This window comes from Lichenostomus cassidix, chromosome 7 (genome assembly GCF_008360975.1).
Source record: "Lichenostomus cassidix isolate B80296 chromosome 7, HeHo_3.0, whole genome shotgun sequence".
In the NCBI taxonomy this organism is placed as follows: Eukaryota; Metazoa; Chordata; class Aves; order Passeriformes; family Meliphagidae; genus Lichenostomus; species Lichenostomus cassidix.
Window position 1 is genome coordinate 16,206,359 of NC_139488.1, and position 24,070 is coordinate 16,230,428.

The following is a 24,070-nucleotide window of genomic DNA, read 5'->3' on the forward strand; positions in this document are numbered from 1 at the left end:
CTTTTACATGTCTGTGTCTGGCATTATGCACCTTTGAAATTGTGCCAGAAATATTTATTGTCCTATTTCTGGCATTCTGGGACTCTTGGTTCCGTTTGCTTTCCAACCAGAACAAAGCTTATTAGCAGATCCAGTTCTTCATACTTTACTGAAACCAAATTTATATGTAAATTTAATACTTCATTAAAGTAAGCTCTTGTAACAATCAGGAGTATGTTTGAAATGCATTTAATGTAGGTAATGTTCTATCTACCATTTGAGCAGTTATCAAGAGCAAAATATATGTACTAATTAGAACTTTCCTTCTCATTGCCTGTCTCCTCCAGCTTGACTAATAAGAAAGCATTAAAATACAGTCAGGTTGAGCAGAAATGGGACACTCTACCCACCCTTGCCTGTGATCTGCACACACACAGTGCCCTGGAAAGAAGGCTTGCTGCAGTAACAACAGCATATTCTCATTCACCCCTTGAATCACATTTACTTGGTTCCAAATTCCATTATTCTTAATCAAGGAAAAATCCTCTTAAGGTCAACAGAAGTTTCATTCAAATTACTTCATAATTTGGCCCTCATTTTGTTGGGGTAGTTTCAACTTTGCCCAGTAGGCACAACCATATTAAAAAGGCTTTGGGAAAGTATTCTTTATTTTATGTAGCTTCAAGGAAATAGATGTTAATAAAATTTAAGGTTGTACTTATGTGTTTATTAAATAAGAGGAATCCTAGGAGTTGGATCTTAATTTGTTCAAAGAGCAAATCACTCCAGGAAGCAAAAATGTAACCGACTTAGGTATTAGTACAGCTCAAATACTTTTAGTGAGAATAATCATGTTTTCATTTGGAAACTAGGGAAAACTGATCTAGTATTTTTTTTTTTTACAGAACATTGAGTTATTGTTTATATAGTAATTTTTATAACCATAAACATAAATTACTCATTATAGCCATTAAAGGGTCAGAAGTTTGAAGTCATGCCCATCAGGGAAGTGGATTTACTTAAATGTATATAATGACTGCTTCTAAAATTTCATACATGATTTGAAGCATGACATCTCAAACAGGCAGAACCATCTTTCTGCTTCTCATGTGACAATTTCACACTAGGCTTCTTCTGTTTGTTCATGAGATCTTATTGACAGAACACATTAATTCGAGTATTTTATAAGAAATCACTTTCCTGATTCATTATGTCACAAAAATAACCCAAAGTTTAACCATGTTGCTAAACATATTGTTAGAGATGTATAATACTCAAATTAAAAAAAGCCTCTCATTTCTGCTTTAAACCTGACTGTCTTTCAAGTATAGAAAAGTTCACATTTCAGGGTATCAACCAAGAGGTTTAAGACAGAAGATTTTTATTTATTTATTTAATTTAAATATTTAAAATATTTACATTTGTGACAGAATAATACTCAGTAAAATAACCATAGAAATAATAAGACTAACAATTGTAATAAGAAATAACTACATATTTATTAATTAATAGTTATGCAACAATAGCAACAGTAACAGCAACACTGAGAGTTGTCATGGCAATAACAAAAGTAAGTTCTAGTAATAATAGTAATATTATTAATCAAAAGCAAAGATCTTAGCCACAACAAGAATACTTTATGGAGTGGAAAGTTGATCTTGGCTTTTTCTGATGACTGTATGCAACTGCTAAGTGATTTTTATACGAGCCTTTCACTTGAAATTATATCTTTTGACCTGATGGATTAAATATTTCTTTTTAAGGAGGTAATTTTTTGGCAAGAGTCAGATGCAAAGTACTTAATGAAAGTGATGGAGCATCCAAATGCCCTACATGATGAAATACCAAAGGGCTCAGGGAACTGGAGGCAGCTGTAAGAATACAGACATCTAACATTCGAACACTACAGTTGGATCAGCACATCAAAAGAAGCATATTCTATTACATATGAAAAATTAAATCAAAACTGTGATATCTTTCTCAGTGCTCTCATTGCAGAACACATTTTTAAAGCACATCTGGTCAAAATGTGTCACTGAAGTCACCCCATCTCAGGAGTCTCACCTTTTTTGTACGCTCTGAAATTATTTGAATGTCAAAAATTAAACACAATGTATTTGGTTGAACTAATTTCAAGCTTTCTTGCAGCTACCAATTTATATCTGCCTTCAAGCCTCAACTCTTTCTACCTCAGCAGTTCCCTCTACTAGGGCTCTATCTGTCCCTTGTAACATAAGCAATTTTCTCTAGCTCTTTTCACAGTTCCAGTCCTTACTGGAACTTGCAACAAAAGAAGACAAGAATAGTCTGGAGTCATCACAATCAGTCACATCTGTTAAGAGTTAAGCACAGGCTTTGATGTAACTTTTACTACAGATATGCCCACACAAAAGTTACTAATTACATATGTGTTTTCTTGCATTGATAAAAAAAAATTTCTTCCTGTATTACTTTACCAAATATATTACAAACAAAATATAAATATAAAATATAAATAAATATATTATATTTTTCACAAAGCTGAATTACACAGGATATGAAAAAAAGTGTGTTAGTTACTATGTGTGTGTCATTTATGAAATACCAGCAAGCACTCATTCTGTTCAAGATGCAGAGAAAACAGATTCCAGGCCTCGAGACACACTGTTGAGCAGATTAAATTTTGGTGTCCACTAACACCACTGGCTGTGGTACCTTCAGCTGAAAATGGAATGTCAGGACACTGCAGCCACCCTGATAGCATTTTCCAAATGATGTACAGACCCATATACTTATTTAGAAAAAAAAAAGAGACTACTAGGCTACATATATTGTTAAAGTACAGGAATACTACAAATGTTACAATGGAAAAACTCTTCTCAATAGCAGTCCTATGGTGTGAGACCAAAATGTTTTAAAAGAAATCTATTGTTTGATTTTTAAAATAAGTTGAATGTTCGGTGTTCTTCATATAGAGGGATTGAAAATGGTAAATGCTTTCTATGATGATGGGGAAAATTCTGAAGACATACTCTGCTGCTAGAGTGGTTATGCAAAGTCATGTTAAACACTAATCCCACTGATAATGAAGGATTTTGAAGGGAATCTATTTAAAAGTTTTAAATACTCTGTAGGGGGCAGTTTTGAACCAGATTAATGAAAATTTTAAGCTGTCTGAATCGAAGATATGTTTTTATACTCAGTTTTATCCTCAGTTTTATACTCAGTATTATCCTCAGCAGCTACATGGGCATAATTTATATTTTTAGGTAGATCTTGGTTCTTAAGCAAATAGGGAGCTGCATGCTATTGTCTAACACCACTCAGCTGAGGGGCTTATCTGCATGTAAAGTTCAGTAATGGTAGCTAACAATACTTTTTTAAAACTACCAGTTAGATAGACTCATAACTGAATAGCAATGATTAGAACTTCATGGTGAAGGCCTGCATTAAAACCAGCTCTGAAAAAGGCCCCAAGGACACAAGCAGAGTTTGAGATCTCCTTCACAATTCTGGTTCAGCCCTGAATCAGGTTTCAATTTTGTTGTGAGTTGATAGTATTTATGACAATTCAGGACAAAAAAAGGGGCAAAAAAAGCAGCAGCTTCTTGGAGACACCAGTATTGCCTGCATTTTCAAATGCCCTTAAACATGGTATCATCATTGTTTGCATTTATTTTAAGTGGATGTGATGGTAGACCATGGCAAAACATGTCAGCACACTTAAATGTGTTAGCCTAAAGATGAAGATTTAAATCAGCCTCTCTCCAGCAACACACCACTTTGAAGTATCAAAGTCAGAAGTGGACTATAGCTGTATTTGATCTGAAACAAAAAAGAGACATATCCTCTCTGCAGAGTGATAGTCCCTGTTACCAGGATTTAAGTAGAAGTGGCTCTAGAGTGCGAAGTGAAGAGTGGGAGAGGTTCAGTCACTGAGTCTTTTTTCCACTTGAAAAGCAAGAAACAGTCTAAGCCTCAATGAGAAAAATAAAGCTGTTGATGTAGGTGACCTCTGTAATCGATAGCAGAGTGTTTCCAGTGTAGCCAGTAGCTCTCCATTGAACCGTTATTTCCATTTGAATGAAGTTTCCCGAATGGGGTTCCAAACCATGATTCACGGCTGAAGTTGTTACTCAGCTGATACTGTAACTAGCTGATCCTGCAGAGTAGCAAGATTCGCAATGAACACTGGCAGGAACGAAAAGGATCAACTTCCCAATGTCCAAACTAAGAATGAGTGCTTGCCAGATGATCAGATTCAGCTACTTAAAGCTTGAAGCTGATTGTGTTGCCTGGACAGCTGGTATCTTTTTTGTCCTCTCCTGGCCTAAAAGCTTTGTCTACTCTGTTTGAGTTTCAAATATTTTATAATTGATGTACAGGGTCTGGCTGGGCTGAAGTTAATTTTCTTCACAGGAGCCCATATGCTTCTGTGTTTTGTATTCTTGACTAAAACAGCACTGATGGCACAGCAATGTTTTGGCCATTTCTGAACAGGACTTGCACAGCGTCGAGGCTTTACCTTTCCCGTGCTCGGCTCTCTTAGAGAGTAAGCTGGGGGTAGACAAGAATTTGGGAGGGGAAACAGCCAGGACAGCAGACCCAAACTGGCCAAGGGGATATTCCATACTATGTAACGTCATGCTCAGCAGTAAAACTGGGATTGCAGAGTAAGACAATGGGGGTTTTGTCTTCCAGGATCAACAATTGCTTTAAGACTTGCTGGGCATCAATCTGGTTATGGGAGGTGGTTAGTTATTTCCCTTGCATGGCTTTTTCTCCATTTCATTCACTTGTTAAACTTTCCTTTAACCCAATTAATGAACTCTGACTTTTCCTAGTATCTCCCCCATCTTCCTGAGTGGGAAGGAGCAGGAGGTTGTGTGGGTGTTTTCCTGCTGACCAGGGTCAACCTACCACAACTGGAAACAACCCAACATTTATAGGCTCTATTATGGTGCACTATTACATACAAGTTCAACAATGCCGGGTCAGCTGAAGGTGTACAGCTTTCACATAGGAATTTCTACCACAAGGCACTCTGAAGGACTTTCTTCCACATCTATGCACATGCACCCGCTTGTGTTACCGTAGTGGTAAAACTTCTGAATAGGGCGGATCAGAAAGATGATAGTGCAAACAGAGCAAGTATTTATTCTCTGTTCCTGTGTCCTCTCGGCATGAGATAAGGGATGGGTGTCAGCGACCTAAGAAAATTGATGAAAGTAGAGCACCAAGGGAGAGGACACTGTTATTACAGTAATGTGATGTAAGAAAATACAGAATTCTCCTTCTCTCCAAAGATATTCAACGCTTGCCGACTGGAGCGAAGGGACAGCGAGAGCAGCCCGTGCCGTGACCCTGAGGGGACTCAGCGCCCGCCCGGAGAGCGCCCATCCAGCACGGCGCCTCTCTCAGCACTGCTTCATCGGCCCACCACCAGAGTCAGGAGGCCTGCAAACCTCCACAGGACACTTTGACACGCCCGTTCCTCGGTTTTTGCGTAAAAACACCTTTATTTTCTGTAAACAGGGACCAGCGAGAGCCGCAGGAAGAGGGGACCGGCATCCCCTCCCCGCCGGCGTTGACCGCCTGCCGACACCCGCCCGCTCCGACTCGGCTGGGCGGAACCGCCCGGGCCGGGCCCCGCGACGCGGCGGGAGCGGCGGACGGGCACGGCGCGGCCCGGTCGGGTACGACACGGCACAGGACGGAGCGGTGCGGTGGCGGCCGGCCGCAGAGCGAGCACAGCGCAGTCCCTCACGGCCAACGGCGCCCCGGCCGCCACCCGCCCCGAGCGCAGCCCCGCCCCGCCCCGCCCCGCTCTGCTCTGCGCGCCCCGCGGCCGCGAGGCGCTGATTGGCTGCCGGGCCCGCGCGGGGCCTGGTGGGAACAACGCCCGGGCGCCGCGCTCCTCCTGCGGCGGCGGCGCTGGCGGCGGGCGGGATGCGCGGCCCGGCCCGCGGCAGGTACGTGATGGCGGGGGATGCACGGCCCGGCCGGCCCGGCCCCGAGCGGCTCCGCGCCGGGAGGGGGGCGAGGGGTGCCGGGAGAGGGGCGCCCGGCGCTCTCCATATCCGCACTCGGGCACCGGCCCGCGTCCCCGGGGCGCGAAGCGGAGCGGGGCGGCAGGTGCTCCCTCCCTCTCCCTCCTCGCCGCGGGTAGCGGGGCGGGCCGGGCTGCAGCCTCGGAGGAGGAAGCCCCCGGCCGTGGGGCAGGCGGCGGGCGCGCTGCCGGAAGCGGGGGTGCGGCTGGCGGGCCGAGGAGCTGGGGGCTGCTGCTGACCTCTGCCAACGCCCGCCCTGCCCGCCCGGCCCCGGCCCCGGCCGCTGGCCGCTGGCGCCCCTCGCGCTGCCTGCGAGGGGTTGGGTTTCACAAAAGAGACCCTGACCCACCTACTTCTCGCTCCATCGCTGTGCAGCCCATGGGGGAGCTCATTTGCGGTTTTTATTAAGGCTCTGCAAAGCATAGGACCTCTGTAGGATGCTTCCAGACAGGAACAGCTGAAAATGGAGTTTAAATGGAGAAAAGTTCTGTATCTTGTTGTATCTGAGGTGTCCCAGGACAGGCCAGCAGTAGGTGGTGGGTGATGCTCCTGGTTTGGTTTTGCTTGTTTCCTTGTCCACGGCACTCAGCTGGAGAAACTTTTTATGGTCCCAGTGGAAATTTCTGAGGTCAGTAAATTGTGAGAGAACTGTGAGCAGAACTGGAGATTCAATTTGAAAGGTAGAACTTTTGTTCTATGTAATGATAAATATCTAAAAATATTTCTATAAAGTGAAGTCACTAAATTTGCAGAAAAAAACTATTTAAAAAGCATTGCCCATTCCTTTAGGGGAAAGGCCTGTATGTCTGTATGCAAGGCCTTGATTACAAGTTTCTAACTTCCTTTTTTTTCTTCTTTCAATATGTCTGCTCTTGATGTTATTCAGTCTTGAATTTCAGCATGTCACTTATTAAAATTTACTTGGGAAATTGAGTTTTTGGAGAATTTTTAATCTTTAAAACATTACCAAGCCTGAAGAAATTTGAAACTGATATGATAAAAGTGTAATGAGATCATGAAGCTGTTTGTCCTCCTGGATGGATGGGCGTGGGTGACTTTATGGATTCATGCCTCTTTAAAAAGAGGAGCCTTTTCTGCTCTGGTCTCATAGTCTGGCACTTCTCCTTTTTCATAAATAACTTACATGTTTTGGGAGTAGAGGAGCTGCTCTCAATTTTTTTTTTTTGAGAGAATAAGGTAATAAAACTGGTAGTAGTGTTTTCTTAAGCTTCTCTATTCAGTGTTTTTAACACTTCTGTTGTCTGTTTTAAGCCTAGGACATGTTGCAGCTATCTTACTTGTGTATTAAATCAGTGATAATGTGTGTGGAAATGAGTCCAATTGCAGTACTGCTTAGTCAGTGGAATGCACAGCTCTGTGCTAGAGTGCAGTCTTCAGAAGGGAAAAGTGCTGTGCAAGAATTTGTTGGTTAGAACATGGGAAGAAAGCAACTTGTGGAAGATCTCTTGCCATGAACAGTAGGATATTAGTGGTAGGTATGGGGAGTGGCAGGTAAGAAGGAAGCAGTTGAAGACAGTTTGTGTTGTCATGTCAAAAAATGTGGGGGAGAAGGAATATATCCAAGGCACTCCATTGTAATCATAGAAAATTCTCCATCTCCTTACTGAGGATTCAGTGACTAAACTGTAAATGTGAATCTAGTGGCCCTAATCCTTTAATACCTCTTTGGTGAAGGGTTTTGGCAGTATTACTGACTTGCAGAGCAGCATCTGTAAAGCCTGTCATTATCCTAGCTCTGTAAATCACACGCATAGTGACACTTGTCAAACCTGTTTCTCTTCCAAGCATTTGCCAGATATTTTAAAAAAACTTGTGCAGCAATAGCACTGTGAATGTGTTATTGATAGAAGTCAGTGTCACCAGTAGCTCATGGATAACCTACTCCCAAAAGATCCTCTAACACTTCTAGTGCAGAGGTTCTCAAACTATGGCTTGAAGGAGAATGGCACACACAAAGGTCATGTGAGCATCTCTGTGTCTCTCTGTGTTCCACAACTGTATCTGCAAAGTGACAATTGTGTAAAATTCTTGGTATTAAATTGTGTGTTTGAAAAAAACCACCAAAACAAACTGCTGTTTTACTTAGGTGAGTTGCTGCAGTAGTGATTATTTTGAGAATTTGTTGGGGTAGGATGGGTAATTGTGTTTTTTTCTGTATCTCACCCCTTTGTGCTACTAATTTGGTGGCAGCAGAGCTAATTTGCCCATCTGTTCTAGCTTCATTTTTGTGGCATTTCTGATATGGATTACCTTATCTTTAAGGATTGGTTTCTGGAATCTTAGGGCCTATAGTTCTGAAGTCCTTGGCTTTCTTAAAAGGTGATGAGGTTACCATACTGCAGTAGTGCTCGTGCTAGTGAGCAGTGCATATTCTATACATATTTATTTGTTCTAACAGCCTCAGACAATTTGAAAACAAATTTGGTTTGAAATATATCTTTCCAGTTTTGGCCAAAGGTAACTTAATAAGCAAGGTAATAATCACTTCTGTTTTTGTCTAGCTAGATCAGTGCTTTGTTTTAATAAGTGTTACCTGTTTCATTCCAGAATGAAAAAGGTTTGAGCCCTGGTTGGGATTGAGCATTAGTTTACTGTCAGGGTTGTTTTGAACTGATTACTCTTTTGTTCAATAGGTAAAAAACTTATAAATTAAATGACCAGAGAGAAATTCTGCTGTCCTAAGGTCCAGAGTAAATTGATTCAACTACCTTCTGATGGAAAGTTGCTAAAATTTTGGTTCAGGAACTTAGACCCAGATCATCAAATTAGTGTTGTTCATGGGTTCCAGGTTTGTGTAGGGTGAGGTGAGCTGCTTTTGCCCCTTTGGAGCTGTTTTGGAGTCACGTGATGGGCTGATGACTGGGTTGTGCAGGGAAGACCTGCCAATGTAGTGCTTCTCTATAGCAAATGAAATCTTTGAAACTGATTATTTGAACTTAAAACTGATCATACAAAAGAACAATAGTGCTATCCAGCACATTCTTGTTGATGAGAGTGATGCCTTAATAATTTCTAGTTTTCATTCTTCACGTATCTGTAACTTGGTGTAGTTCTGTGCTTCTTATAAAAGGCTAAAACCCTCTGTTCCCAGCATCGTTAGCCAAAACAATTGCCTCTGAATAGAAATCCAAGGACATTTTGGCCCTAGAGGCCAAAAATATGTAAACAACAGTGAGTTGGGGGCCTAGGGTGGTTAACGTCATAGCCTAAGGGTGTGATTGGAGAATTAGGGGCCCATATGCTAGTACGACAGAACTTATAAAAGATGAAGAGCTTGTGACCTGGCATCTGGTTTTTGGGCGTAGCCTGAGGGGGCTTTGCTTTCCTGAATGTACCTTGAAAGCCTAAATAAATTTGTCCACTTTTTACTCTTCTAACTTGTCTTGGCTCCTGTTACAGGTAGCACTTGTTTTAGGCATCAAGAGCATAAAAAGGAAGTAGATTTATTTGAGAAATTTTCTCATAAACAGAAAGATGTTAATGCTGAATGCCTACAGTGACAGCTGAAAAGGACTGCTGAATTATGCTTATGGGTAGCAGAGGAAATAACTGGAAATCAGTATTGTAAATAATCCTGCCCAATACTAAGTTTTTAAAATTGTTTTTCTGCTGGAGTATTTTGGTGGCACTTTTTGTAGTTATTTTGTGCATGTGTTTTTGAAGACTCTCCTGGTTAAGTATTTCCAAAATAAAAACTATGGCCACATCTGAGCTGATCAGCTGACTTTCAAGATGGCCTATGAATCAGAAAACTGGATTTAAAAATAACACATAGGTAGATAGCTAGACAATGGTTTTATGCAATATTTTGATTTCTTTAGATGTTGCAATGAATTTGTGAATCTTTGTTTATGTTGTTAGATTGCTCCTAAGTGCTTAATGCTTTATTTCTAGCTGTGAATTCTTGTAGAAGATTGATAGCTCTGCCAGCATTTGTCCACAAAGAAGATGGGTGGATTAATTTCAAGATGGAGGGTAAGTAAAATTGTGTAACGATGTAATAACCTTTAGTCTAGAAGGTGGGAGTACCTAGGGCATGCTGACTATTAATGCTGATTGAATGTTAGTGGTAAACTTTTCCCATAAGTATGTCACTTAAAAGTCCAATAGTGAGATATGATGACCAAAAGTATTCTTTGCTAAATCACTAAGCTGTGAGGCTGTGCTGTTGTCCTTTATTTCCTTTGCAGTCTGGCACTGGCTTGGTTAACTTAGAAAATACAGTTTTAACTCTTTCTGTAAACCTAAATACTTTTGTGGTGCTTCATTGGGATAGAAACTGTAGCATCTGTGACTTGAAAGGTTGGTGACCTAGGTAAAAAATGGATACATGCAGAATACCTTTCTGTCTGTTGTAACAAATAGTTTGCTAGCTGCTTACCCCTGTACAAGTCTGCCTTCCTATCTGCTTTTATTGGTTTCTATGTTATTCAGTGGTGTACTGAGTTTGAGGAAGAAGAAGCATGAGGTTTTTGACTCCTCTCCTGGCAGGCGTGAGTTGAGTCTAGGTTTGCCTTTGCTTATTAGTAGCTGACTTGAGAGCCTTCCATACAAAACTCCTTCAAAGGTGAAAGTTGAGGTGGAATGTCAGTTTTATATAATAGAAACTCACTTTCAGGGTGATGCAGTGTGAGCTACGGTTTTTGAATTTGTGGTGTGAAGGGTGGGGAAAGATTGTGGCTTGATAATTCTCAGAAATTAGGAAGGATTCCTAGAAGGTGCGTTTCCAGTTGCTCCTATGGAGAATTTTACTGGAGATGACAACACTTGCAGTTGCTTATGATTTATTTACACCATGTGTCCTTGTATGGAATAAATAGTAATAAAAAGCTGGAGTACTCAGATTAGAGCTTCCTCTATATATTTTCTGTGTTTTGCCTATTTCCTTCACTCATCAATTCTGTTCTTGTTTTACTTTCCACCCACACATGCATTATTGCTGTACATGCATTATAGATTTTCATCTTTTGTGATGTAGGAGGGAAGCCTTCAGTTAGGAGTCATGCCAACTGTAAAATAGTGATTCATTGTAGTCCCTTCTATTTGTCGCTATTAAAGTAGGAAAGCTTCTTACCTTTATGTAAAATAGATAATTTATTAATCTACTGTGAATGTCTTTTTGTTAGGAAACTGTTAATGTACAGTAATCCTCAAAGTACTGACTTTTGAAAAGTGAGATTAATACCCTTGTTCTTTCCCTTGTAAGCAGGCAAAGCCTTCCACTGTAGAAGTTTTAGAAAAAATAGATAAGGTATGTGTTTGCTTTTTGATGTTTTGTTTTATTTTTGATTAGAAATATACCTCCTCTTTGCTGGCCATATATTTCTCTCACATAAAATACTGTGATGAAATTTTAAATTATTTTGGTAATTATTCCAGTAGTGGAGATTCTGTATTTCAGAGGAATTGTTATCTTTTTCCCCCCCTTACTGTTTAGTCATTTAAAAAATACCAATCCTGTAAAACAGTGAGAAACTACAGTGCAAATATTTATTTAGAGAGCCTAAAATGGGAATGAATATGAAGCTGCTTTGATTACACAATTCAATTATAACTAATGGTTTAAGTCCCATGTAATGGAAAATGTCACTAATGCAAAATTCCATTCATCAGATTGATTAGGAAAGCTTCAATGTATGATTTTATGTGTAGAAGTTGTAACTGTAGTGGTAGTAAGTAAGGTCAGGGGCAGAATAACTGGATAGATGGTTCAGTAATCAATTGTGATTTTTCATAGTGTTTGTGACAGATGTCTGTACTCTGCGGGGAAATTAACTGTTTTGAAATATGCTGTTGATATTTTTGTTTTCCTTTTAATGAAAGTGTGAGTACTCCTGTTGTCACTTGAAATACAGTCAAAATGGTTAACATAGCAGAGCATTGCTTGATCCCTTATTAATATGCCAGAAGCATCATACAGATGTTCAGGATTTCTCTCTTACTGTGATAAAAGTACTGAAAGGAAAACATGTGAAATGATGCAGAGGTTTCAGCAATTCCCCATGTTAGTAGAAAAATGTTAGAGATTTAAAATTCCACAGATGCCTGATGAAAGTTTTAAAATGCAGAGTATGGTTGTTAATGATTTTTGTGATTGTGAAGACTGCTATTCATAAGATACTGATGTTTTTCACTTGTCCCAAATATGCTGATGCATTGCAAATGTGAAATAGTGCGGATTTGTAACTTTTCTTACCAATCACTAGTTAGGTGCAAGTGGCCCATATAATAACCTTAATAGTGTGGTGTATTTATGCTATGAAAGTTATCTTTGGGAAAATATTGTCATTTAGCAAAAAGCTGCTGGAGTTTTCTAATCAAGTATCAAATTGATAGGGCTGATTTTGGCAAACATTTAAAAGCAGCTTAGTAAAACCACCTACTAATTTTGCTAATAAAGCTGAACTGTGTTTATTTGCAGGAAATACAGACATTAGAAGAATTCAGAGAAAAAAATCAGAGGCTACAGAAACTATTGGTTGGAAGGCTTGTTCTCTACTCTTCACTTCTTTACCTTATCACTTGCTTAATTGTATATTTGTGGTGTCTTCCTGACGAATGGACAGCAAGGCTGACAATGACACTTCCATTTTTTGCATTTCCATTGATGTAAGTAAATATGCCTTTTTTATTTTCTAACTGCTGTCTCTTTGATAAAAGGAGATGGAAAATACTTCTCAGCAGGGGTTTGCTTTGACAATCCTTGAGATGTCATAACTTGCTGAATTTTTTCTTCTAAAATAAATCCTAGTAGGTAGACACTGTCTTTGAGGGGAATGTCTTTCATGGGTCTGGGTTTAGTACAGAGCTAAGTCTTATCATCAAAAGATGATAGCGTCTACAGTTACTTGGCTTATAAAAATTATACTGGGGCTGGAGAGCTGTATCTGAGCAGCTGCAAGGTAATGTAGTGTAAGCACAAGAGCATTATCTTGGGTTTTATTTTTACTGCAATTTAGAAAGTGGCATTACTATATGAAAGTAACCTAAGGTATGTCACCTATATGCAAAATGTAGTGTATAAAATATGGGAAAAATACAAGAATGAATGGAGAAACTTACTTTTGTGCATTAGGTGGCTATTAACACAGAATTGGCTTGGAAGGTCATCACCCTAAGTATGTTGAAGACTAGTTTTACATAATCAGCTGCTTTTCTAGAGAATAAATCATTGTCTGTTTTCTTTAACAAGAAAATATGCGAACTTCATTGTATGTGAACTGGAGAAAGTATTGCCTACATTTTTGTTCCACCAAGCTGATTGGCTGCTTATTGTTATGAGTGGCTTTTGTTTTCTAAGAAAGCTACTTTTCTAAAAGTAACATAATGGGCTCCCACCTCAATGAAGAGCTGCTTCGCTGCCTCCTCTTCCTCCAGACCATCACTGAGGATAAGGCAACCTCCTGAGCATCTTTCCTACTGATGGGGAGTGCAGTGCATTTACTAATTTGCTGAAAGGAACATCATAAGTACTGCCATACTTGTACAGCGCCCTTGTATTAAGGCATGGCTTGTAGGTGCCCTAGCTTTGCCTTTTGAAAGGCAAAATCAAAAGTAAATATTTAAGGCTTTGAGAGTTGGATGAGAGTGAGTCAGCATAACATAGCATCTGAAAAACCCCCAACCTGAAGATGATTTTTGTGTGTCATACTGTGTTATGCATAGTATACTTGTATGCTGCTGTTGTGGATTCCTGTGGAGAAGATACATGGGCAACAGTATCTTGACTGGAAAGGGTTAATATAGAAATTACAGCTGAAATTAATCTTTGGCAGTAATATGAGTTAATTTTGTTCCTAAGGACAAGCATTTCAAAGTCCTTGTTGTTAGTGTGTGAGGCTTGCTCATGCTGATAGGAAAGGCTTGTAATAGAGGAAGTATTACCAGCCTCCTTTTGCATAGGTGTGTTAAAATTAGTGTAGAAATGAAAGTTTTTATTATGGAAGGTGATGGCTTCTAGTGCTGTGGTTTCAATTTACATGTTGAATTCTTATTCTCTAGTTTGTCTTCCAGTTCAGCTTATTTTTCTCAAGATGGCTCTCTGTAAAATTCCAATTTAGATATCAGCTTACTAGCACTTAGAATCAGACTGTTGTTCTCTTATGACTTGCAACTGTTTATCAGACTTTTTTTTTTCCTTAAGCTATTCCCTTTCAGCTTTTTTTGGCAGATATGAATGGCAAGCAGCTGCCAGCTTGTCTTTGTTCTCGGTCAAGAGGTGACTCCATGCTGAATGCCTGGTGCCACCCAGTAATAGCTCTAGAGATTTTTCAGCCCTAATCAAACTGGAGTATGTCTGCCTTTTCCAGCTTGCAGTCAGTCACCAACTTATATTTCTGCCTTAGGTCAGTCCCTCAGGGTCTCAGCAAGTTAGTAATGTTGGTAGAGCAAGTTAAGTTTTAGGAATATAACTTCACTAATTTTAAATGTATACTGAAATACCTGAAAAGTGGAAGATATTTGTTAGCATGTTAGAAGAGTGCTCTTCTTGAACTGGTTTTTATTTGAATTGGTTTTAATATGTGTGTGCTGATTTTCAGAAAAATGTTTGCTTTTTTTCTGTAAAATTGGTCTGAAATGGTCTGCTATTAAACTATAATCTTGGATTTCTTAAAGAGGAAATGCTTTTTTATTTCATGACACCCTACCAATTTAGAATACAGCTTTAGGTCAAAGACTATAAAGCATACATTAAAAAAGAAATAATGCTTTTGCCTGTGTGACAAGGTATTTAAGGCAATTGAAACCTTGTAAATATTTATTTCTGCTGGTACTTTATGAAGACATATTTTGTGTTGTGTAGGCAGATAAATCCATCTGCATTCTTAGATTAGTTATTATAGCACAACTTCGGACATGGAATAGTTAAACTTTGTTTCTCTTGCCTTGGATAGGTTGCTTTCAGATTCCAGTTGCCTCATCTAACTGACCTAACTTGGGTTGTGTTGTTAATACTTGAGGGCATTTTTAACTGGGCAACCATTATATAAACACAGGAGATGTTCTTATGAATTAAGTCAAAACTCTGTTTGAAATCTTAGAGCCTTTTGCCTGCTTTCTTATGTACGCTGTTAGTCAGATAACCTTTCTAGCCTATAAGATTTTTTTTTTTCTTCTTAAATGAAACGTTGCTAATTTAGGCTCTATTTTTTGATTAACATTAGGAAGGTTTTGGTTAAGATGCTTGGAATAGCTTGGTGTATGAGGTTTGCCACTTGGCTTAGACTGAATAACTTACCAGGAAAAATGTCAGCTTAATACTTACAAGCGATTCTAAGGTTTAAAACAAATGAAGTCCTGATGATTGCAGAGCAACCTTTCAAATATAAAATGGTCATAGATCAGTTTAACTTTATCTTGATATCAATTGCTCCAGCTAAGTCAGCTGAAACCCTGCAGAAACTGAGTAGACTTAAAGCTCTCTAAAATCAACAGGACTCAGGTCAGTTAATTCTTCTTGAGAGAGCATTTGTGAAATAGCTGTATCTCATGGTTTTCATTGGTATTGAATTCTTCCCACAAATCTCCTGGGCCTTAATTTTGGGCCTGAACTGGTAAGTTTCTTTTTTTGAATAAAATGCATTATAAATCTATCAAATAAGAAGTGATGACAATGTAATTTCCAGATGAACATTTTTAGCAAGTGATGATGTTGGTGCTGCTGCTGCCTTAGTATTTCTGCCTTTAGTAACAGTTAATAGAAGAGATTATTTTATTCAGAGCAATATTAATGTCTTGTTGACAAGATGCTAATTTAATTTTTAGGTTTTTATATAAATAGTGCTTGAACATTTCTGTCCTTTGTATTTGCAAAACAAAATCTCATATGGTAAGTGTTTGCTAAATGACTTCAGAAATGGTTACTGTAGTATATTTTAATTAATAAAATTCTTCTTTCTTTTCTAAAGAATCTGGTGTATAAGAACACTGCTCATTTTTTTCTTTTCCAAACGGACAGAAAGGAATAGTAAGTATTTTTTCCTTGTGTAGTTTTGTTTGTTTTTATTATGGAGCTAGTTGAGAATGATGCTTGCTATGATTATGTAAATGTTTTTGATCATTTGGCTTCCATCAAGACAAGAGTAGCCTTTTAGTTGATACTGAAATGGGCATTATTAGCTGAACTTTTTTCTACCACATAGTTCATGAAAGAACAGGAAGGAAACTGCTTAATCTTTCACTTCCCTTATAAAATTGTGCTGACTTTCTCCTGTCTTTGCATGTCTCAGAAGTGTAATGTTATAAAATATGGTGTAGAAGTGGGAGTGAGGGAAAGGAAATATAAACAATAGTAGTAATTCCCTTGATACTTGCCTCTCACAAGTATTCCAGCAGTCTTAATCTGTTATCCTTATACAAAAGGGAAGAGAATTGCAGCAGATGTGTCTAATTTATTTGTCAAGATAGCTATTCTCTCCCAAATTCTCCAAAGCATACTTATGTTTTCCTGAGTGGGAAAGGTATAAGCAGGTGTTTTTCTGCTTTTTTGAGAGCTAAGGAAAATTGGAAGTCATGTAACAAAACCCAAAAGTAGTGGAGGTGTTCAAATATATATATAAAGTTGTTAAATTTTGCATTAGAATGAATCTGCATGCTATTTAGAAACAGCATCTGTGGCACTTGTCTGCAGTAGTTAGAATTCATTTGAGACTTTCCTTGAAAGTAGTCCAGCCTGTAACAATATCTCATGGTGATGTGAGCAATAATACAGGAAAACCTCAATGTTGCACTGTGTTTTATGACTTGCAGAACAGCATGATGTATTTAATTTGTGACAGCTTACAAGTTAAACATCACTTTTAGAATTTTTCTTAAACTTAATGTTTGCATTTGATATGCAAGCACAGAACATACATTTTTATGTAGAAATAAAATTGTCCATATATTCTGTGGTGCTCTGTGATTCATTTCTAAGGTGAACATCTATTTGCATTTCATGGCTGAATAAGAAAAAAAACTATGTTTTTCTAGTTTGCTTAAATGTCTTTATTGCTGTATTGAGCATACAGACAAGTCTACTGCTTTTGTTGAACCTGTGTTTAAAGGGTTTAGTAGATGATAGAACATACCAAAAGGGATTATTTCTGTGTGGTACCAGAGACTGGATAAAAATGAAGTGTTTTACCTCAAAGATAAGTCCTGTGTTTGAAAAAGAAAAATCAAATGTGTGGTACAAAAGTTGAAGCAGTAAAGCAGGAGAAAGTGTAGGTGACAGAGCAAACTGGCAACTGAATTGCTCCAAGCTAAGTTTGTATTCTGGGATAAGTTAGTGTAACATACTGAATCACTGGAGATGGTTTTTTAATACAATAAAACTCTGTGCTGGATAACCAGTATATATCAGATTTGGGAACGATGCTGTGAATGAAGAAGATTTGTAGCTAGACTCTTGCAAAGGTGATGCAGAGAAATTATGAAATTTCAGTTTTTAGGAGTAGTCAGGCAAAACTGTTAAGATTTAGGTTGATCTGTCCCAAAGTGTGGGGAAAATAAATGAGGTACATTGCAGGTATTGACTTTCCTAGTATGAATTTTTTTTTTCTGTAGGTTTAATTAAGATGAGATATATTGGTTTCTTGAGAGTACTTTGCAGTAATTGCCATTTGGCCACGTTCAAAGGGGCAGGTGTTTTGTGAGGTTCTTGTTGAATACAGGAGGTAAAGGATCCAGGATGAGGATCAGACAGAAACACCCACACTTGAAACTGATTGCATTGCTTTGTGGAAAGCTATGCCCGAAGATGCTTCAGGCATTTCTGTACCAACAGCACATTCAGTTCTTGAGTAACCATTAGGAGTTGGCTGTATTGAGCTGTTTATTTGGCTTCATGATACCACACTGCATTGCAGTACATTTCAAGCTGTTAATCTGTGTGGGGCAACGTGTGAGACTGTTATAGTATCAGTGTAAAATTTGGTGAAGGGAGATACCTTATTCATTTGAAGGTGCACACTTTCTGGAATTGTCCATCTTCCGTGGTCCAGTCCAGTACTACATATGGTCTTTTTCCATGTCCTATTTATCTTAACAAATATGGATTGTTGTAGCTATCCTTTTATTGCATAAATAATAACCTTTCAAATATGTGCATGCCAGTTTTATTATTTTGCACATTTAATAAAGAGGTTTATTCAATCAAAATGGATTTCTTCATTCTCAAAAAGTTCAAGTAATTATTTGTTCCCTTAATTTCAAGTAACAGTTTTCCTGAAGTGACTCTGAATGGTATGGCATGTTTATTTATAAATAAATTTAAAAAAAAAAAAAAGTAGTTCGGTAGGTTTTGGTTTTGTGTCTTGTAGTTCTATGAAGCTTTTTCTTTCTTTGAAATCTGAAAAATGAGCAAAATAGCTATATTTTTACAGAAAGTAAGCTGCCAGTGCTCAGTAGAGCTGAGAAAGGGGAAGAAATACGGTTTATCATTAAAATCTTGTTGTGAGGGAGATATAGAAAGCTAATTTGTTGAGAGAGTGTCTTCTACATTAGGATGGTTTATTACGGTGAGTTTTCCATGAATGTCAAGCTCCAAACACTGACTTTCAGGAAAATCTCACATGCATTTGGCCTTTCTTCTTTCTCTTGCTCTTGGAAGGGTTAGGTGCTGTGCCTGCTTGTTGTAACAGTCTCTTAACGTGTAGTGGTAAAATGACCTTCTGTTAGGTGTTCTTACAAAACTGGGGGGTTTGCTGGAGTCTGAAAGTATAGAAAGAGGAAAATAGATTGAGCTTTGAAGCGCAGCATTGACCTGGCATTTGAAACTAGCATGTGTTAAGAGGTTTATGTGAAATACTGAAGCCAGTAAATCTGGTACTCTGATATATTAATACTTAGACCTCCAGCTTTTTTCTGTGTTTTGACTCATGAGATTAAATGTATTTGGTCCATTGTTGTACTAGTTTTAATGTAGGTCAAAGCAGGGCACTGCCTAGAATTGGTTTGCTTAATGAGGAAATGGTACATAAAATTTTTTAATAGTTATAACTGTAAAGTGATAACAGTGGGTTATAATTTTTAAGTGGTTTCAGCATTTAAAGTGATTTATTTTCACATAAAAAGTAGTTATTTTATACAAAGTTTACAGATGTTTAGAGTTGGTAGTGGTCAGTGCATAATTTTTCCTGATCTCACAGGGTGAAGTCAGTGTTTAGTGTGTGTTGAAATTATGTCCATATTTGAAAACTAATGTAGAATGTCCTTCTTTTAGATGATGCGCTGGAAGATTTAAAATCTCAGAAGAAAAAAATAGTAAGTAAAACTTCAAGAGAAGATGGTTGTTATGGACCATTAAAACTGGTGTATGCATCAACTTGATCAACACTTAATCTCAGTAAGATAAATTCAGCATGGAAAAGGTTCCAAGCCTTGGATAACTTGCTCTCTTTGCAAAGTTTGTAACACTAAAAGCTGTTTCCTCTCTGTTTAATCACTCCATCAGTAAGTTTGCTGTTTTCTTACATGGTTGGCTTCACCTGCCTTGTAAGGCAAAACTTAAAAACCACCACCATCAAAACCCAAACACTCCCTGCCCCCTAACCCTACCTGCCAAAGCAATTCCTCCTTCTTCCAAAAACTCCAAAAATTGTATTATGAGGCTTTGTTGTTAATGTGTTTCCCAAAGCATTCACCTTACACCTTCTGGATTTTGCCATGGTAGCTAAATTAATAGAAAACCAACAGCAGAGGTACCAAAAATGAGTTGGGTAAAAGTCTGGTGTTATGTAATGATCTGTGTTTTATTACCTTTAAGATGTAGATGTGAAGATAACCTGTAGCCTAATTATGTCATTGTCCTTTGGTAAAGAGAATTTGCTATTATTTAAATGGATGTGTGCTTTGGTTGTAGTGGTGATACGAAGGGGCTTGAGAGGCTTACATTTTCTAAGAAAGAAAGAAATGAGCATGACAACAGTGTTGTTAAGTTTCTTTTATGAAAACTGCTTAACTGAAATTAGTTAATATTTCCAATTAACATAGTCATTTGGTGTAGCCTTAGAGGGAAAGTTCTTGAAGCAGGAAAAGCGCAGTGGAGAACGAAAGAGTTTTTGGAATCTTAGATGTAAAGGCTTGATTTCAGTTTAAATTTAGTTTTCTGTAATCATGAAAATCTTTATTACAGAATAACTAGTAATACTGAATTTTTGTGTGTGAGAAGCACTTAGGACAAAAGGCATTGAATAAAAGTTTAGTCACGAAAAGCCTAAATGTGTATTTTGTATATGCAAAGCATCAAAACAACATCCTGTAGCAGAAAATGAAACAACTGCACAAATACTTTGTAAACAGTAATGAAATTACAATGTGACTGTGGAGAATTTAAATCTGGAAATATAAATTGCCATTAGTGTATATCCAAGTCAAAAAATAGGATTAGTAAAATTTTCTAAATAGGATTAGTGAAACTGAATTCCGGGAATTCCAATAACATAAACCTCAGCTATTTTTCACAGTCTGTGATTATTACTTGGTCTTGTAGGTGCCTGGTTCCTAGGAAGGAACCAGAAACAAAGGATTTACTGTAGCCTCTTGAACCAGTGTGTGGTTGGTATTTTTTACTCAGAAGATGGACTTGGGAGGTTGATCATAATTTAAGACATTCAATTAAGCATTAGAATTAGATAATCATACATGAAACAGAACATGTTAAAATGAGGTGGAAAGGGATGCAGGTAATGAGACAGAATATAATTAGTGTTTTATCTAAAACATTTATAAAATTGCATTCTGTAAAATTTTGTTTTGATAATACTCAGATTTGATTTTGTTTTAGATTAGCTTCCTTAGGAGTGCCTTTGGCTATGAATAACCTACTTTTTAGTAAAACAAAACAAAAATCAAGTGAAATAATGGGGACTGAGAAGTTTTTTTTTTTCCTTTTGAATTCTGATTTGCTGCTGAGTTTGCAAATAGGATTAGTTACTAAGAAATTTACATTGTGGTCCTCAAAGTATCTAGGATAAGTAAATTATGTATTTCCTGTTTATTTGTAGTGCAAATTGTTGTCTAGGCACTGAGCCTGCCACAACAGCTGTGCTTTCTCACTTTGTTGCAGCTCAGCTATCTAATTGCTGGAGAAGTCTTATATTGAAGACAATTGTGCTTTTGAAAAACGTTACAGTACTTGGGTTTTACCATCACATGGTTACTTGTATTACATCACATGGCCCACCTTTTCCCTACAGATGTTACTTGTGTGCTGAAGGGACATAAAGCTGTTGCAGGGCTTACCTGTAAATGGTGTAAGCTCCTCATCTGCTACATATAATGCCCTGGTGGGTTTGCAGTGACTGCTCAATAGAAATTAATTTCTGTTCTGGCTTTGGTGACACAGTCATGTGGATACTCACATGGCTAAAATACTTGACAAACACAAATACAGATACTTTGTCTGGAAATTACCATTAGTATTGTCTATCCTGTGCTTTGACTCAAAGTTTGTGTAATACTTATTTCTCACAGAACTGACTCTCTATGCTATTTTTTCCTTTAAAGCTTGTTGACTTATGAATTGGGGGTAGGGATTAAGTTAATTAGGTGTAATTAAGGCACTACTTCAAGATACAACTTTGTTTCCCTCCTTGATCATAAGAGATACTGTGGTTGTGTTCGTGACTTTTAGCTGTAATTTTGGCCTCAGCGTTTCTCAGTTAATGGGTATGTCAGCCCTTAAGCCTGAACATGGGTAGATGAGCAAGTTCACAGGGTTAAGCATATTAAAGCAAGGGTGCAGGACATGTATTAAGCTGATACAACTGGGAATTAGTGGAGAGTTTACCTGGAACAGCAGTCTTAATGATGGGATAATTCTTAGCCTGAGGACAAAGTTGTGAAGCTAGTATAGTAATTACATTGCTAATTTTAGAATTAAACTTTGCTGAAGCTTGCTCAGCTACTCTGAATAGTAGGCTAAGTGTAATATTAGACTTTGACAGGCTTTCTAGTTATTTCAGGTAAGAGTTTAGAATGTTGTGTCTGGTAATCTAGGAAAAACCCCCAACTAGTCTGATCTCAAGGCTGTCTTGGAGTTATGTTAGTAATGGGGAAAAAATGCAGTATATGAGTTCTGTCACTTAAAGTAATCATTCTTTAAACAGCTTTGTCTTCAGCCTTCTAGGTGTAGACAACCATTGATTGGTTTTATCACTTCAGTATGTGATAAAAACGTTGCTAGGAGTTGGCTGTTGTATAAGCCCATTTTTGTCCAACCAGTATATGCTAGAGTACTGCAGACATGCAATTGGAAGCTCAAAATACAGTTTAAAATCATATTTACCGATGAGAGGTCAGATAAATTATTTCTTTCGTGCAGTGCTCATACAAAGCAGTTACTTTGGTGGTTTTAATGTTGGCATGGATCTGTTCAGAGTATACTTGATTACTGTGACTTAAATGATATATTTCTGATTTTAATAAAAGTTTTTTGCTATGTGTACTGGACAACTGGTATATCTTAAATGGTAGACTGAAATGAGTCTCGTGGCTTTGTGTGGACTTAAAGAAATGCCTCTATGTAGTTGGGTTTGACATACCAAGTAATTCTCAATTTATGAACTCATGTAGCACTGTGGTGAATAATGAGTGGTTTGCACCATGCCAATATTTAAGTCTTTGGTTGCTAAATTGCATTTACAAGAAGCTTAAAATACATTACTCATATTACTTTTCAATTTAGGCAACTGATGTCATTCCCACGGAAATTCTGTTTGGTTGCCTGTTGGGAAGGAGTTCATCTGTACAATTGTTCATAGGAGGCAAATGTGGTACCATGCTTTTTCATTAAGACCTCATTAATTCCATGAGGAATTCATGCCTAGGCTGGTATGAACTTTCTTAGAGAGTTCATTTGTTATTCTGGTTGCTCAGCATTATAATTTTATTGATAAGGATAGACTAAGAGTTAGCCCTTGGCATAAAGTAGAAAATGTTTTTGTAGGAAAGGTTTTGGATCTCAGAGAAGACTGTATTATGGAAAAAGGGTAAGAGGTGTTGAGGAGTTTACTGTGTTAGTGAGCCAGTGCTCAGCACTAGGTTGACTTTCCAAGATTATGCTTCAGGATGGTGAATGTTCCAGAAGTTAGTGTGTTGGTTTGGGTTCATGAATGAGCTTTCTGTGTTGGCACACAAGCCAGTTTCTTTCGCTATGCAAACATAGAGTAGTATTTAAATGTCACACAGGCTCTTACTTTCGTCTAGTAATTACACTAATTTGCTCACAGTAAGTAAACTTGGACCTTTTTCATTCGTTATTTGGTATTGTCAGCCAAATTTCAATTTACTTTAGAGAAGTATGCTCTATGAGTGAAAGCATGACAAATGTGAATATGCTTATAGAAGCTCTGACAATTTCTATATCTTTTCAAGAAATTTGTAAAGAGTTACTCATGATACTGAATTCTTCTTCAGATTCAGCTTTACTAGAATTTTAAAGCTATATATGAATTTCAAAATAGGAAGAGCAACCCATTGAATTATATGTGACGAATAACTTTGACATCTGAATCTTGTGGTGAGAGTTGAATTATGTTTCAAAATAATGTTACTGTTTTTGCAAAACTTGTGTATCCACAGATAGCTACAATACTATCTAATAGTGCTGTGTCCAGGAGTGCTTTAGATAAAGAAAGTGTCAAGTGATGGTGGAGGATTCTGGTTTTTCTCTCCCTAAAGAGAAAACAAAAACAAAGACAAAAACCTTTTGTCCTGCAAGAGGTTATTTCTCATTTGTCTTTTTGGCTATACAGACAATTACATGCATTTTATGTTCATTGATATGAAGTGAATTGGGTTTCTAATATTCTGATTTGGGGGTCAGATATTAACACTGACTATTAATGCTTCCCCACTTTGCAACTTCACCTCAATAGCCTTACCCCTTTATATAAAAGTCTGTCTTACAGTTTTTTAAAGTATTTACTTTTATAAGCAGTAAATACTTTATTTTTCCTATTAGATCATTAATTCTGCTTATTGCACTGTGTGGCACTTGTTTTACAAAGTTAGTGGGTTAACTCCAAAGTGATGCTGAAATACAAGTTTAGGAAATT

The 24,070-nt window shown here is 37.8% G+C and overlaps 1 protein-coding gene across 2 annotated transcripts in view; it reads left to right on the plus strand.

Moving 5' to 3' along the window:
- Nucleotides 1-5,817: 5,817 nt before the first annotated feature.
- LNPK (lunapark, ER junction formation factor) overlaps nt 5,818-24,070 on the plus strand; it is a 43,985-nt gene continuing 25,732 nt past the window's right edge. Inside the window, exons 1-6 of one of the 2 annotated variants that reach the window (XM_085066394.1) lie at nt 5,818-5,930; nt 9,924-10,004; nt 11,239-11,280; nt 12,451-12,638; nt 15,938-15,996; nt 19,234-19,274. In XM_085066394.1, coding sequence (XP_084922520.1) covers nt 9,978-10,004; nt 11,239-11,280; nt 12,451-12,638; nt 15,938-15,996; nt 19,234-19,274 — 357 coding nt within the window. In that variant the 5' untranslated portion in view covers nt 5,818-5,930; nt 9,924-9,977. Of the gene's footprint in view, nt 5,931-9,923; nt 10,005-11,235; nt 11,281-12,450; nt 12,639-15,937; nt 15,997-19,233; nt 19,275-24,070 lie in introns of both variants that reach the window. The other variant, XM_085066393.1, reaches the window with a different exon arrangement.